Source organism: Exophiala dermatitidis (assembly GCF_000230625.1).
Source record: "Exophiala dermatitidis NIH/UT8656 unplaced genomic scaffold supercont1.4, whole genome shotgun sequence".
Lineage (NCBI taxonomy): Eukaryota > Fungi > Ascomycota > Eurotiomycetes > Chaetothyriales > Herpotrichiellaceae > Exophiala > Exophiala dermatitidis.
In genome coordinates, this window is record NW_008751649.1 from 848,639 (window position 1) to 863,545 (window position 14,907).

Sequence of the window (14,907 nt, forward strand, 5' to 3'; positions counted from 1 at the left end):
GAGCATTGGAATTCTGTGGTCCCGAAATCTCAACTCAACCGTTTCCACATTCCCAAATGCTCAATCCCCTCTTCGTCCCACCGTCCCAATCGTGGATCAGTAACAAACCCCAACTTCGAATACATCTTCTCGACGTCGACTTGAGCATGGCAAAGCACCAGGCCGTTCCACCCAGGGTCAATTTCTTCCTTGTGCGCAGCATGATACCGGAAAGCGGCATCAGTCAACATCCGACTGAGGCCCTTCCCTCTGGCATTTTTCATAGTTGCAACGCGGCCAAGTTTGACGTACGGCTCTTCAGAAGGGTCATGGAATCCGTTGGGGTGCGGTCCATGAGGTGGCGGTACAATACGAATGACCGAAACAGGCTGGCCGTCTTGATATGCCACCCAGTGCCAGGATCGTAGGTCGTCCTCGTCCAACTCCGGCTCCAATGCGCAATTTTGCTCTTCACAAAAGACCTTGATACGGACCTCCATGGCGTCCAGGAAGACTTGAGGCGCGCCCTCTGGCCGTGGGTTGGCCGGGAAGCCATGAGGAGCCACGATCTCACCTGGTGGAGGGAGCATCACAATTTTTACATCTTGGGATGTTGATCCCATTGCCGCGGGCGGACAGTGTCTTGAGTCTCCTGTAGAGAAACTGTATATCTGAGAATGATGCTCGAGCACCACTGAAATTGTGCTTCGTGGGATATAGGTTGTCGTTGATCCGGGAACTAGTGTAAGCAATCACCATTTTGATGTCGTAGTCGTGGTGGACAGGATATGCGGAGTAAACTGAACTTCAGGTCCCAATTTTTATTTTTATTCTATTGACCGCGCTCATCACCAGCCTCATCCTCAACTTCCCCGGCCCGGCTACCGCTGGTCGCATAGATGAGATGTCCCTATATTACGATGCCGCTACTGTCCTGACAAACGATGGTCTTTCTGGATCTCTCAAATCCCGCATCTATGGCAACAACTTGGAGTTGAAATCCAAGCCGGCGCATTTATATGCCTTGATCTCGGAGACCGCGAAATTCGATGGCTTTTTGAAAGAGGTCATTGACAATGCGGGCTTGCTGGCGCAAGAACCAAAGGTTCGTGTCTGAGTGCCCCGTATACTTTGTGTCACTGCTGACTGACGCAGCCGCTGTACGGCATGACGGAATAGTTGAACCCTACACTGTCTCTGCTGCTGGTTCACGATCACCTACTTTCCAAAAGCGGGATTGCCGCATCCTCCAGTCACCCGCTACGACAGGCGATAGAAAGACACAAAGCAAGGTTACAAGCAGAATTCACAAAGGCTAGGTTGAGAAGGAAATGCGCTACGGTAGATGACCTGAAACGGCATCTTTTGAAGGAAAAACCACCGACGCACCGTTCCCAACCTCGATGGATCCGAATCAATACCCTCAAAACGAGCATTGATGAACAACTCGCAACCTCTTTCAATGGGTTTCGGAGGGATGCAACCGTGGCCGAGGTGGTAGAATCTGCGAGCACGGACAAAGTCCTGGCTATCGACCAGAACATCCCCAATGTCATAGCGCTACCTCCGGAGGCGGACGTCACCAAGACAGAAGCATATAAACTGGGCAAACTGATTTTGCAGGACAAAGCCTCCTGTTTCCCGGCGTACCTGCTAGTCGGTCAGGGGGATGGCGGCGTCACAATTGGCGATTGCATAGATGGGTGTGCGGCACCTGGAAATAAGACCTCGCATCTTGCGGCTATTCTTGCGTCTTCTGGTCATTCAACCAGCAGGATATATGCATGTGAACGAGATGCTACGCGATCGAAAATACTGAAGAGCATGATGGAGAAGAGTGGTGCGGAAAAGGTCAAGGTACTTTTCAAACAGGATTTCCTCGCTTTGGACCCTCAGTCGCCGAAGTACAAGAATGTTACTCATCTACTTCTTGATCCAAGCTGCTCTGGCAGTGGAATTGTTGGACGCGAGGACGTTCCTACGCTAGCGCTGCCCTTGGACCCGAGGCAACAGAAAGCCCAGGGCGGCAAACATGCAGGAAACCTTAAGAAGAGGAAGCGTGGCAGAGAAGAAGCGCAAACGGAGCGGACGATTGAGCATGACTCCCTTGAAGCGGAGGAAACCAAAGAAGCTGCTCCCAATCAGGAACGTTTGCAGAAGCTATCCGCGTTGCAGACAATGATTGTGGAACATGCTCTTTCTTTCCCCTCAGCGACTCGAATCACCTATTCTACCTGCTCGCTGCATGTCGAGGAAAATGAGGCCGTTGTGTCACGGATCCTCAGTTCTAAAAATGCCATATCGCGAGGCTGGCGCGTGCTACGCAGGGACGAGCAGCCGGACGGACTGCGGCAATGGGAGCATCGGGGTGTAACTGATCCACCTATTGTGGGAAGCCGTGCGTTGAGCGAGGGAGAGCTGGAGGCTTGCATACGTTGCTATCCGGACAATGGGGACGGTACCATGGGCTTCTTCGTTTGCGGCTTCGTACGCGATGATGCAGAGGACAGGGGCCCTAACGACGCCGATAAGGCTGATGAGGCCGATCAAGTCGATGACGACTGGGAGGGATTTAGTGAATAGGCCACCTGGACATGCCTCGCTGGTGTTCATCCTTCAGACATGGCTGCAATACATGTGCTTGCTTGCCCAACCAGCTTGGTAGCCCAAGTCAAAAGAACATACTGTACATCTGCGGCCAGGACTGATGGGCCAAACTCGTAAGGCAAAAGTAACAGGACTTACATGTGGTTGAACAACAGCCAATCAGCGCTGTGCCAAGTCCGTATGCCAGTGGCAGTCTTGACCTCGTCCAAACAGAGTAATAGGTACCTTACATATCTACCAACAGGTACTATACTTGTACTTGTCCTATAACAATTGAAATGGTCCATCATCAACCATAATCCTGCCTACTGGCACATGGAGGAGGGAGCTTGTATCGCCATATAAGCCGAGGTGGAAGCCTCTTATCATTACATCGCCAGCCATGCAGCCCAGCATCTACGCGATGTGACGAGGATTTGTCAGCATTTTTCTTCGGGATACAACAATACTTCCTCGCATTCAGTGCGTTACAAATTAGTCCTGATGGCTAATGTTTGACCTTCTACCCGCTAGTCCCGGACCCTTCGTTCCATAAGCCAAGGCCCTGCATGAGCAGGTATCCTGATGGCAGCGATGTCCCATTCGGGCAATGGAGGGTCTCCAAACTTCCTGAGCGCGTCGCTGAGCCCGAGATTCAAAGCAGTGAAGCGTCACATCACAAGAAGTCGAACGTCATATAGCTGCTCGACATGCAGAAGACGCAAAATCAAGTGCGATAAAATCCATCCAGTATGTGGAGGATGCAGGAAGGCCAACGAGAAGTGCGTGTATATCTCGGATGGGGTGCAAACGGCTGCTTCTACGGAAGACACGGGACTTGAAGAGGATAACGAGGCCAAGAAAAGGAAAATCAGCCCTATCTCCCAGACGTCGTCGGCTTCCCTGCTCGCTCCCGCCAGTGATGGTAACGCCACCTCAACTCAACTCAAGGTTATCGAAGAACAGCTGCGTCGTCTAACGTCAATGCTCGATGCTTTGCGTGAGAGCGGCGGTGACGACTTACGATTACGCGACCTGCTCACGTCTCTCTCCACCAGCTCCAAAGAGAGCAGTCATCTGCCGGCATCAAGTGTGAACACACCCCAGAATAAAGCCAATGACGTAGGGAGAAATACAACGGACCTGAGCCGGCCGTTGTCGGGACTGAGTCTGACGGATGGTACCCGGGGACATTATGACCCCTTGTGGGATGTCATTGTCGAGGAACTTGATGAGCTCAATCGCCGCATGCGCACCCCGACGAACGAACAAGTGAGTTCCCCAGATAGTCAAGTGCATGCTTGTCAGGGAGGATGCGCACAACCAGTTGAAAATCATACTGTCCCGGAAGATGAGGATACTTGGGACCAAATGAGTTTTCACAGAGAAGCCGGCCTGGACATGCCCGACCGTTATGACTTGGCAGGTGACTGCTCAGTCTGTCAGCGGATGCCATTCAGTAAATCCACTCTGCTGCAGGGCCTGCCAGGGAGAGGTAGGTCGAACAACTCCAGATCTCACTTCATGAGATGTTTACCTACCAGAGGTCAGAGCAACGTCCTTCTCAGATGCTGGTTATCCGGTGTATATCCAATCATGCCCATATTGGATCCCACAGAGCTTTTGGCCATGCACGAAGCTTTCTGGGCTCATCTTGATGAAGACCAACCCTCCGAAGAGGGCTTCCCATATTTGGGTATCATGGCACTGATGTATGGAATATGGTATACAGCGTCGCTGAGTATCTCAAACAAGGGGCTCCAGCGTTGGTTTCCGCATACCACAAGAGCAGCGCTTGCCTCCGCCTTCCATGACCAAGTAGTCCTGTGCTTGACATCGGCATCTTTTTCGAGGAATATTGCTCTGAACAAGGTGGCTGCCCTTGTTGTCATTATTTCGGTTCCTGCTGGTGAAGAGGATCCATTACAAGAGAGCCTGTATATGCAGCTTGTTATTCGGCTAGCTTCCACTCTGGGACTCCACAGAGACCCCGACCTGTTCAACATTTCAAAATCTGCGGGATGTATGCGTCGACGTCTCTGGTGGCAGATTGTCCAAATGGATATGGCGCTTTCCGTGGCAAGCAGGTCCCCCTCTCAGATTTCAGAAGCCTTTTGTGACACCAGGTTGGCGTTCGAACAATCGGATCCGACCATTCACAAGGACAACGATCAGAGTGCGAACCTGAGCGGGATATCTTATATCTCGCTATCCGGTCTCGAAACCAACACTGAAGATCATATCTCTCTTCCGGATACTGTGCAGCTATTTGCAAGGGCAAGATCATTTATGGCTCATGCATTGCGTAGTGTGGTATCAATCCATCTACGGCCCAGGATGCTCACAAATGCAGACATGCATGAAATGAAAAGAATCATGGAGGAAGCAGGAGATGAGATCAGCGCCGTCATTAAACTGATACCTGCAAAAGGATTACCGGAGCTCGGCTTTATTCCGCACGGGCCAGCAAGAATGGAAGTTCAAGCATTGGACTGCGATCAAATGATGGCCGACCCCATCAACCTTGCGGAGCCAGCATACTTCAATGTCAGAGCAGCGGATGAATTACCATCGCCTCTGAAAAGGTGTTACCGACCGAAGCTGGCGGCTTTCAACAAGTGGGCGAGAATCAGCCTTTCCCTACTGAAGGACAGGCTTTATTGCGTCGCATACGCACCGTTCCTGAAGAATGGAAAGAGCAAGTTGTGGGATGTAGGGAGGCAATGTGCGCTTCATAACAGTCACAGCTTCATGAGGAAGTTCATCTCCTTAGCTACAGACCCGGACTTGCAACCATTCAGGTGGACATGGCCTGCAATGCATGGACCGTTGCATGCAGTTATGATCGCACTGGTCGACCTGTACGAAAGGCCCAACAGCATTGAAGCACCACGTTCAAGGGAGCTTGTTGATACGATTTTCGCTCTGGCTGCTCCAGAATCAGGCATCGTGGGGGGCCCGAATGGAGTCACCGCTCAGAGACCCATGCGAGAAGCAGGTCCCGAGATCTGGGACATGTTGCGTGGACTCCGGTCCGCAGCCTGGCAGAGGGCGAGACTGGATCCGATGTTTCTGTGGACCGTGCATGATCAGATTGCCGTTGGCGTTGCAGCTCCACTCAGTGATGCGCAAAGGATCGCTCAAAATCTCAGGGAAGATGCTGTCGATGAGTATACTCGATCTTCCACGCGTCCCCAGGCTCCAGAGGAGGGTAATGCTGTTCCTGAGACGACTGAATCCGGCGCTGAATACTTGGGAATGCCTGCCCAGAACGGAATAGGGAGGCCAGACGAACCAGAGGACGATCCGTGTGTGCGATCGCTGAGGTGTGGATTGCCCGACGACATAGAAAACGACATCCCCGTCAATGGAACTCGGGGTTTATGCCGACGACAAAACCAGCGCCCGATGCCTTTCCTGCCGATCTGCCGGTTGCCGAAGTGTGCAGGGGAAACGGCTTTGAACAGCTTGCCAGAACAATTACCACAGACCAATGAACCTTTTCCCAGGTCTGCGATTCGGGCGCGATGCAGCCCTGGAGAGGCTCCCTTTGATAATGCCGTTCCGATAGGGGAAACCTTGCCCATCGAACCCACGGTCCAGCGGTATTCGGGTGGAGAGCCATTGACACGTGAGCCTGCCATCTCGCAAGGAACAGCATCGCAGACCCCGGCTATGGATACTAGGGTTGAACCCATTTCGCAAAACGACCTAAGCAGCCCTTCGGATGGCTATAGTAGCTACCTCCGAGACGACCAGCTTTCTTATTTGCGCGACAATGCAGCCAAGTCTGACTCCGGGTTGCACCATGACGCGGCACCTGTCACAACGGCGGACCTGGGGTTCGACTGGGACCGCTGGGATGCAGTATTTGGCCAATACGCCGGATTCACTGATTTGATGCAGGATGTGACATGGGATGACTACGTTGACGAGTGACGGAAGGCTCCGTGTCGGTGCCGTACGAACTGGTCGAGCTCGCCTTCCGCAATGATATGACCGTTGCACTCATAGCCCAAATTATTCAGTGGTCTGGCCGTCGAAGGCTGAGTATTCCACAAAATGGACTCTTCGCAGCAAGACATCTCTGAGACGCGCCGCAGCTCTCTCTTCGACTATTCAGAAGTCGTTACGCTGATGGTGGGAAAGGGAAAACGGACGACCCAACACTGTTTTTCTGCAAGTCTCCCAAGATTGTGCTCGGAATCTCCATACTTCAAGGACAGGCTCTTTGGAGACCATCAAGAAGCGAGAGACCGCAACATCCAATTTGGCACCATTGATCCTCGCACAGTTGTCTGCATGCTATACTGGTTTCGAGGATGGACATGCCCCTATTGCCACGAAGACGCCCATCACATTGTTGATTCATATGTGCTCGCGCAGAAGTACAATATTCCACGATTCAAATCTGATTTGGTTCGGGAGATGCAGACCGTACTCGACAATAACGCCGCGGATACGTCAGTGCTCAGTTGCTTTGTCCATTTATACCGAGTTTTGCCGGACGACTCTCAGCTTTTCGACCTACTCCACCGCCACCTTCTTGATGAGCTGAAAGCCCTACTGCCTATTTTGGCGCAGGTTTATCAACCTTCACTTGCGAAACACCTTCGCGACTTGCTCGCTCTGAAGGGAGAGAAATTGTCGGAGATCAAAGCCCTGCTAGGTCATGCTTATCAGCACAGAAGTGCTCTTGATGCAGCCGACCTCACTCGACCGTTTGACACATTGTCTCCCAAGCCTCCTGACACCAAATCGCACCAAAATCGGTTCACAACCAGCTTCGACTCGATCAGAGGCGATTGCATTACATCGAGTACGACCTTACCATTTTCGGAGTTGATGAATGAGCAACGGGCCAGTAAGCATGGCAAGCACAAGATTATACCGAGATAATGGACATGTAATCCGGGGGACCATCGTTGCTATATGGGCACATTTTGGTCGGCCACGAAGCGACATCGTGGCATATTAACCACGAGGATATTTTGAAAAGTGCGCGATTATCACCCGAGCATAAATATGCACCGCATGTCGCGTATCAATAGCGTCGCCAACTTTACACAGAGGCAGTTGGTTCGAATTCACTCTGAGGCAGTTCGATCTGAATTCACGCCGAGGCAGTTTTCTCTGCTTTTCACGCCTGCGAATTCTCATCACTTCACCTCTATTCTCATCTATGCCTAGATCTTCCCCTAGGTCTGTCTACCGTCGCTCTCAATCTTACTTTCGTCTGGAGTCGTCCTCTGCCCCCTGCCCTTTTACAACATAACTCCGCACGCGTCCGACACTCAAGGACTGGCTTTCAGTGTCGTCGTCCTGGTGGTACAAACCTCAAGTTTCTCAACAGGGCAGTTTTCAACCAGGCGCAACCCTTCCGAGTACGTCGAGTCGTCCGTAAACTGGTCCCATCAAATGGCCGCTAACCTTGCTCCACCTAGCTATGCAAAGGAAGGTCTTATTTGGATTAGAGTGATGAGTTGGAACGCAATGGTCAACACGACGCAAAATTGACATTGTACCTGCGTGAAAAGGCAGCCTACGAGATTGTCAAAAATGGTTGCGCCAATTTCATCAAGGCAGGTGGCCAGGCTTGGAAAAGTTTGATAGTGGTGTCTGTTACCACTCCCGCTACCTTGGAAAGTCTCATGATGGAGGTTGATGAGGCTCATAAACTGGACAAGGTTCATGAGCTCAAAGATCCGGCGAAAACATTGGACTGCCGGTACCATATCCACGAAAAGGGAGAAGAAGCAGAGTGCCATCGCGTTAAAGATCGTATCATGTGAGGATCTTCCATTGTCGGCTAATCGAATCTTCCAAGCTCTCGACGACAGCTCATGGTTCGCGTACATGAGTCACTGCAGAGAATATCCAGACCAACGTTTACAGCAGTCCAACCAGCTGTATGCAGCCTTTTACCTCAGACTTGTTGCTGCAATGGGCACGACACAAAATCCAAGCTCGATATCCTAACGAGGACTTGAGCTGAACATCTGTCTTGAGAGAGCTTAAGAAGTTGAGACGAGTCTCAACTACAAGAAATAAGAGAACAAAGCATTTGAGTCCTGCTCTATTATTACTGCGTTAAGCATTACATCTTCTGCTTTCTATTTCCTGTTATACTAAATAGTCTATCTGATTGATGCTACCTAACTTGATACTCAGATCTTCGCGACTCCCGACTTCACTGACGACTCTTCCAAGCCTGAACAGAACCTCACTTTGCAATGACTATTCACTTAGTCTCCCTGCACAGGACTTCACTGCCGTGTCGCAAACAAAGTGATACTTCACATGATTCTTCCCGTGAAGCCTCCACTTCACTAAGCACCTTTATCAACCCGCGTGGTCCCTAAGACTACTTCAACTCCTTCGCTTACTCCTCCTTTCCTCGTTCTTCTACTTATCTCCTCTTTTGCCTGTCTCACTCTGCGCGTCTCCTATCTCCTACTCAGATCAATCAATTCTCTGAGCGTCGTTCATCATGCCTGCGCGCGAAAAGTTTGTCAAGCAGGGCTTGGTCGCCGAGTAAGTGTCCCCTTCCCATCCTTTTTGGCTCGCTCTACCTGTCCAGCTCTGGTCCAAACTAACTGACCCAGACACACCCATAGCCCAATGATCACGGTCGTCATTAGAAAGGACAAGCCACGATCTTACTACGGCGCCTACTACAGCGCTAGTATTATCACCGAAGCCGCTGAAACAGAAAACGGTACCTCTGCCACTGGTCCCGGTCCCAACACCGACACTGACTCTGCAATTCAAAAACAGCCAGCAATGTATTCTACATCAACCGCGACTTTCTGATCGAAAACTCGCGCTACTTCGCCATTGTTCTTGACACCACAAACACTAGTGTAACCAACCCACCCCGCACAATTGTCTACCCGCCCCAAACCGACGTTGAAATGTTTGCCCTCTGGCTCGATTCGGTCCTGCGCGGCGAGGCAGACAAGACTGTATTCAGCATCGACAACCCAGACCATCTGTACAAATGCTTCGAGTTCGCCGACTCCCTGGGCTCATACCAGTTCCGGAACCAAGTCATGGACGCGATTCAGCCATATGGTCCGGACAAGATCGACTTGAAGTACTATGTCAGTCTGCTGGAGAAGTATGGCAAGACCAAAAGTATGCACCTGTTCAAGGAGTATGCGCTTGAGTGTCTGGGTTATAGGATCACGCGCCGTGGTTGGGCGGATGTGGTGCCAAAGGACGCTGGTGCTGGTGCTGGTGCTGCTGGTGCTGCTGGTGCTGCTGGTGCGAATGACGCCGTTTCAATTGCATTCGTAGGTGCTGGAGCAGATGGATGGACAGGCCCAGGTCCCGCACCCACAGTACCCACGTCGATCCACCCTAGCCTTCTCAGCGTGATTTTTGCAAAAATCGAAGAGATCACTCGCAAGGAGAAAGAAAATCGGCTGGACGATCTGCGTGGAAGATCGTATTTCCCGCCAGACGAGAGGAAGGATTGCACTTGGCATGAACATACGGACAAGGATCGCGTCAAGTGTCCTGGATACTGGGCCCAGAAGCACAAGATCGGACCCCGGAGTTAGGGAAAGAAAGAACCTTGGACCGGCTTCATCTGTGCAGTGCCGCGTGGTGCTGTGCTGGTGAGCAACAGATCAGATCTTGGAAGCTGTGAGAGAGAGAGAATGGTGGTGGGTGCTTTGGGGCGAAATTCGCGACAGTGCTTCATCAGACAGACACTCTTGATCTCCGTCCCAACGACTGGGAGTGGAGAATTGTATTGATTAATTCTGAACGATCGGGCACCAAAAGAAGTGCTGGAAGATAGCTGAAAATGACAAAGAAACTCATACCTGCAAACCAGGCTGGTCACTCGGAATCATCACAGCTGCGGACTCGGTCCCGGCGTGACTGATGCTCGGCTCTGCAACTTGGACTAGGCTGAACCCAACTGCATTGACAGCATTGCATCGAGACGTCCCAGACAATACTAGTAGTACCTTAGCAGTTTCACATTCGTGGTTGTGCTGAGCGGAATCCCTAATTCCTCAAAGTGACCTGTAGATAAAACCCAGGCCTTGAGCAGTACGCGAACCCTACCTCATCCGGTGTGGTGAGGTGCGGCGACTCACAGAGCTGATTGACGATGTAGGTTCAAGTCAACTGTCTACATCCTCCCTACGCTCGAGACCAACCTCTAATACATTGCGCACTTCCAACGTTGCTGCCACGTGAGATGGCTTGCAAAGAGTCCAGCGGATATTCTCCTCGGTCCAGGAAGAATCGTCCAGTAGTAGCCGACTCCTGGAAAGTCGAAAATCTTTCAGCAGCGGCAACTCGACGTTTCTCCCAGTGCTGCGAGCATACTGCCATGGCATTCAACTTGATTAATGGCGGCAGACACCGAAGCCGAGGAGGGTGGTTCATCCTCGTTGTTTGGTGGCCATGGAAGCATGAATTACCATCGTGGTTCATACAGTAACAGCATTATGCGCATCAACCAGCCAAAGCCTTTCCGACCAACTCCTTAGCACGGTCACTGAGGTCCATGGCCAAAGCAAGTTCTTGTCCGCGTTTGCCCATCTTAACCCACGTCTTTTGCAGGATACTCACGATCTTATCTTCGTCATGCGCTTTCTCGAACTCGTCGAACTGGTCGTCCAGGAACACAAGACATGCGACATCCTCAATGACCTGTGCATCTGGGTCGCCTTTCCCCTCGCCCTTCTTGAGATCTTCCTTCGCGATCAGCGCCGCCACTTTGTCCGCCTCTTCTTCAGTGTAGTTGCATTCCAGACATAATTGCCTGACTTGCTCCGCTTGCCTCTTTTTCAAAAACGTCCGCCATGCAAAGTAGCCCGCTTTGGTCCGCGGATAGGTGTCGCGCGGAACCTCCCAGCGACGAAAATGCTGGGCTCGAGCAGCTGTCTTTAACAAAGGGCCTGCATCGGGGGTGTGCAGGTCGAGGTACTTGGTCATCTTCTGCGCATAATGTATCTCGTAGGGAACGGACGCGCCATTGTCTAGTTGGAGTGTATTCGGGTCTTCTTTGTGAGCCGCATCTATGAGTTCGAGTGCTTTATCAAGGTTTGGAGCCATTGCAGCTACAATCTGGTCGAAAAGTCACCCAAGATGCTGTCCACACGACGGTTATTACAAAATGGATGTTTTGATCGTGTCAATTGTCCATGAACCCACGCAATTGGAAAATGCACATATGTGATAGGCTGGCGATTAAATAAATGGGTATACAACATTGTAGTCAGGCATCGACGTCATCGCAAGGCACCGGCCAGAACAAAGCTGCCACTACTACTCATACTGGAGCCAGTGCACAAACTTGAATAAAGACATTCAGGAAGCTAGATGAATAAACATTGGACTGTTACGGAGTATCTCTTGCACAGGTTCATAGTAATCTCCCAATGTTCACTCGAAGTGAAGAATCGATGTCGAATGTCGAGAGAGGAATCTTCAAGAGACCTGATCTGCTACCACGGCGACTATATTGTCTGTCCTTCCACGTTCAACAGCATGAAGCATGATGCAATATTTGTAATTATGAATCATGCCCCTCCCTCTCTCTTCGCATACTCATCCTCAATCCTTTCTTCGTACTGCGCATCTGCCTCCTGCTTCGTCAATCTCTTCTGTTCCCCAGGATCGCCAGTTGTGATCCTGCCCTGTGCTGGCTGGTCTGCTGCACCCTCCGTAGTTTGAGACTGTTGACCTGCAGGAATCGTTGTCTTTGTCGTCGTGGTCTTCTTGTTGCTGGCCGAAGCACCCATTGACAGACTTCCTGAGACTGCGCCTGCCACCGAGGCCCAGGCTGATGCGACGGCATCAGAGGTTTTCTTGAGAATGCCGGCGTCGTCAGACATGGTTTAGGATGTTCTTGACAGAAAAGCGATCAAGCTGTTTGTAGGGTAGATGGATGGAAGTGTTGATAGTGCAAACCGCAGGAGGGGTTCCGCTGATGGTTTGTTGGCTCAGTATGAGCGGGGGCAACGGAGGAAGTGATCTGAGGTCTGGTCTGCAGCACGGGCCTCGCGGGATCAAGTACAACTGGGTTCTTGTAAAGATGGTAATCTCGGGGTCTAGAGGATCAAGCAATAAGCACGAAGAATGCTAGGGAGGGTAGAGTGGCCCGGTGTTGGAGAGTGATATAAGGTAAGGTATCTATAGGTAACAAGACTGCGGGTATGATGTATGCTCGCCAGCCTGCCGCAACTGCGCATATGCTAGGTAGTATTTGTAGGTACCCGAAAATCTAAACGCGCCTCTGCATTTCGTGCGGGTTGCGAGATCAATTGCCCATCTTCAGGTCTGTAGGGGGACGTAAGGAAACCGGTTTTTGCTGGGTCTCAGCCTCCGTGACCTCGCTGCAGTGCATGGTCGTAAGCCATCGATGTCATCAGATTTTGCCCGTCGGGCACTGCAGTGTAGGTGTCGGGGCTGATAGGCGCAGGCTGGCTCCGCGTTATAATGACAGCTTAGAAGCCTGCGATACGAGTATTTCTTGTCATTCGAAGGTACCCGGGCAGTTCTCAGCGACGAGACTGTATCGTTACGTACCAAGGCTGGGCGCAGCCGCGATTGGCATGCTTGACCACCGCTTCGAGTCTTTGGCCTAGACTGGGGGCTACGGCGAGTCTGTACTTTGTTCAAAGACCAGAGGAACAATGAGCAAGAAGTTCTCCCACACATCCCCATTGTTCAGCTACAGATCGATCCGCTAATAATTAATTGATTACCGTGTCCGCCAAAATCTGGGGAACCATTAGCCACGCACTGATTACGTAAGACATATCTGATTTGGACAAGGCTGTGCTCCCTGATATCCCTGAAAACCACAGCCTTGTCAACGACAGCCATACCGATGGCATCGAGGACATCGATTAACTCGACCATCGCAACCATCTGTCAACCATGCCGTACTTTGAGCGAAGAAGAGTCCCAGTGGAACAAGTTGAGTGTTTCAGTATGGCACCGTAGTCCTGCGTTCTGCCGCACATTGAGTATACGTGCAGTATTCGTTGCAAAGCCAGAGACTCGAGAAGTCATGTAGAGTATTCTTCTTTCCCGCTTACCGTTGTTTTCTCATTCTTCCTCCACTACTGCCTCCCTCATGGACCTGCTGGTTGTGCTCGCTGTGTTCAAAACCCTCGATTCACTTCACTTTCACCGCTCTAGCGTTGCGACTGATGGTTCTCTGGCGCCCTCCCAATGCGTCAACAACACTTCACTTCCACTTCACTTCCTATTGTTCCCGTGAAGACCATTCTGCCGCAGCCTTCACTAACCACCGCGTCCTGTGGCTTGGCGAGGCACAACATTGCCTGTGTTCAGGAACTGCGCCCTGCCATAAGTATTCCCTTCCTCTTCTCCTTCTCTCTCTCTTCTTCTTCTTCTTCTCCTTCCACCCTCAACACTTCCCAAGTCCTCAAGCTTTCCGTCTTCAGACCGATCGATTGCACCAGACAACCGGCAGTGTTATCAACTTCTCAAACCTCTTTCCTGGATCTTGTATCTTGGACTTTCCTCCACCTCTTCAGCTGAGACCTAAAGCTCCTTTTCGATTTTGATCGAAAGCTTGAATCAAGTCTCTCACCTGAAACCAAACCTTCTTCTTCTCTCTCAAACCTCATACCTCTTCTCGCAGCTTCAGATCGACAGGAAGACAACATCCTGCGAAGCGCAGTTTCTCTCACCCGAAACTTTTCTCTCTCATACAACTCTCATCAACATCATTTCTCTCCTGGTTTGCAAGCGCAGAAGACGCAACGCGGAACTTGGTTCAGACATAGGACCAGAAACCAGAACATCTCTCTCTCTCTCTCTCTCTCTCTCTCACTCATACCTCACTTCTCTCTCACCGACAAGATCTCTCTGCAAGCCACTAGACGCTCCGCAGCACTTGGTTCAGACATCAGACCCAACAATCTTGTCTCACGTACACATCTCTCTCATCATCAACATCTTTCTCGATCCTCTGCAAGCCACTAGACGCTCTGCAGCAGTTAGGTTCAGACCTCAGACCAGAAAGATAATCATCTCTCACTTGACTCTCACCGTCATCTCTCCTCTTGCAAGCGCAGAAGACGCTTAGCACCATCTCGGTTCAGACAGCAGGACCGTACCTTTTCAAACACTTCTCTCCTCAGACATCTGTCTCTCAACATCATCATCTCTCTTGCAAGCCACAAGACGCTTTGCAATAGCCTGGTTCAGAACATCAGAGCCAACAATATTCTCTCTCACACAAAATCTCTCTCCTCCCTGCAAGTACACAAGATACTTTGCAGTAGTTCGGTTCAGACATCAGGGCCGCAACATCCTCTCTCATACATCTCTCTCATCAAC

At 51.1% G+C, this 14,907-nt stretch overlaps 8 protein-coding genes across 8 annotated transcripts in view; 4 read left to right on the forward strand and 4 right to left on the reverse strand.

The window, feature by feature from the left end:
- Nucleotides 1-29: 29 nt before the first annotated feature.
- On the reverse strand, nucleotides 30-602 carry HMPREF1120_04631 (GNAT family acetyltransferase; the record flags this gene model as incomplete). The annotated part of the gene is made up of 1 exon (XM_009158766.1): nucleotides 30-602. The coding sequence occupies one exon, from the start codon at nucleotides 600-602 to the stop codon at nucleotides 30-32; it is 573 nt and encodes a 190-aa protein (XP_009157014.1).
- A 281-nt stretch (nucleotides 603-883) lies between these two features.
- HMPREF1120_04632 (NOL1/NOP2/sun domain-containing protein) lies at nucleotides 884-2,562 on the forward strand (the record flags this gene model as incomplete). The annotated part of the gene is made up of 2 exons (XM_009158767.1): nucleotides 884-1,084; nucleotides 1,159-2,562. 2 exons carry the CDS (start codon nucleotides 884-886, stop codon nucleotides 2,560-2,562), a joined length of 1,605 nt encoding a protein of 534 aa, XP_009157015.1.
- Nucleotides 2,563-3,150: 588 nt separating this feature from the next.
- Nucleotides 3,151-6,504, forward strand: HMPREF1120_04633 (uncharacterized protein; the record flags this gene model as incomplete). The annotated part of the gene is made up of 1 exon (XM_009158768.1): nucleotides 3,151-6,504. The coding sequence occupies one exon, from the start codon at nucleotides 3,151-3,153 to the stop codon at nucleotides 6,502-6,504; it is 3,354 nt and encodes a 1,117-aa protein (XP_009157016.1).
- A 123-nt stretch (nucleotides 6,505-6,627) lies between these two features.
- HMPREF1120_04634 (uncharacterized protein) lies at nucleotides 6,628-7,464 on the forward strand (the record flags this gene model as incomplete). Its single annotated transcript, XM_009158769.1, has 1 exon — nucleotides 6,628-7,464. One exon carries the CDS (start codon nucleotides 6,628-6,630, stop codon nucleotides 7,462-7,464), a length of 837 nt encoding a protein of 278 aa, XP_009157017.1.
- A 1,591-nt stretch (nucleotides 7,465-9,055) lies between these two features.
- Nucleotides 9,056-10,130, forward strand: HMPREF1120_04635 (uncharacterized protein; the record flags this gene model as incomplete). The annotated part of the gene is made up of 3 exons (XM_009158770.1): nucleotides 9,056-9,099; nucleotides 9,171-9,283; nucleotides 9,343-10,130. 3 exons carry the CDS (start codon nucleotides 9,056-9,058, stop codon nucleotides 10,128-10,130), a joined length of 945 nt encoding a protein of 314 aa, XP_009157018.1.
- Nucleotides 9,077-11,784, reverse strand: HMPREF1120_04636 (uncharacterized protein). Its single transcript, XM_009158771.1, has 2 exons — nucleotides 9,711-11,784; nucleotides 9,077-9,655 (listed from the first exon to the last, which is right to left on the reverse strand). Exon 1 carries the CDS (start codon nucleotides 11,641-11,643, stop codon nucleotides 11,041-11,043), a length of 603 nt encoding a protein of 200 aa, XP_009157019.1. The 5' UTR covers nucleotides 11,644-11,784; the 3' UTR covers nucleotides 9,077-9,655; nucleotides 9,711-11,040.
- Nucleotides 11,785-11,897: 113 nt separating this feature from the next.
- HMPREF1120_04637 (uncharacterized protein) lies at nucleotides 11,898-13,057 on the reverse strand. Its single transcript, XM_009158772.1, has one exon. It carries the CDS (start codon nucleotides 12,423-12,425, stop codon nucleotides 12,111-12,113), a length of 315 nt encoding a protein of 104 aa, XP_009157020.1. The 5' UTR covers nucleotides 12,426-13,057; the 3' UTR covers nucleotides 11,898-12,110.
- Nucleotides 13,058-13,237: 180 nt separating this feature from the next.
- The window catches only part of HMPREF1120_04638 (uncharacterized protein), a gene marked incomplete at its 5' end in the record, with an annotated part of 6,467 nt that continues 4,797 nt past the window's right edge, over nucleotides 13,238-14,907 (reverse strand). The window contains 2 exons of the mRNA XM_009158773.1: nucleotides 13,238-14,555; nucleotides 14,606-14,812. The remainder of the gene's footprint in view (nucleotides 14,556-14,605; nucleotides 14,813-14,907) is intronic.

Bases quoted from the DNA above. Each gene is read 5' to 3' on its own strand.
- HMPREF1120_04637 (XM_009158772.1), bottom strand. From the start codon at position 12,425: ATGTCTGACGACGCCGGCATTCTCAAGAAAACCTCTGATGCCGTCGCA.
- HMPREF1120_04636 (XM_009158771.1), bottom strand. From the start codon at position 11,643: ATGGCTCCAAACCTTGATAAAGCACTCGAACTCATAGATGCGGCTCAC.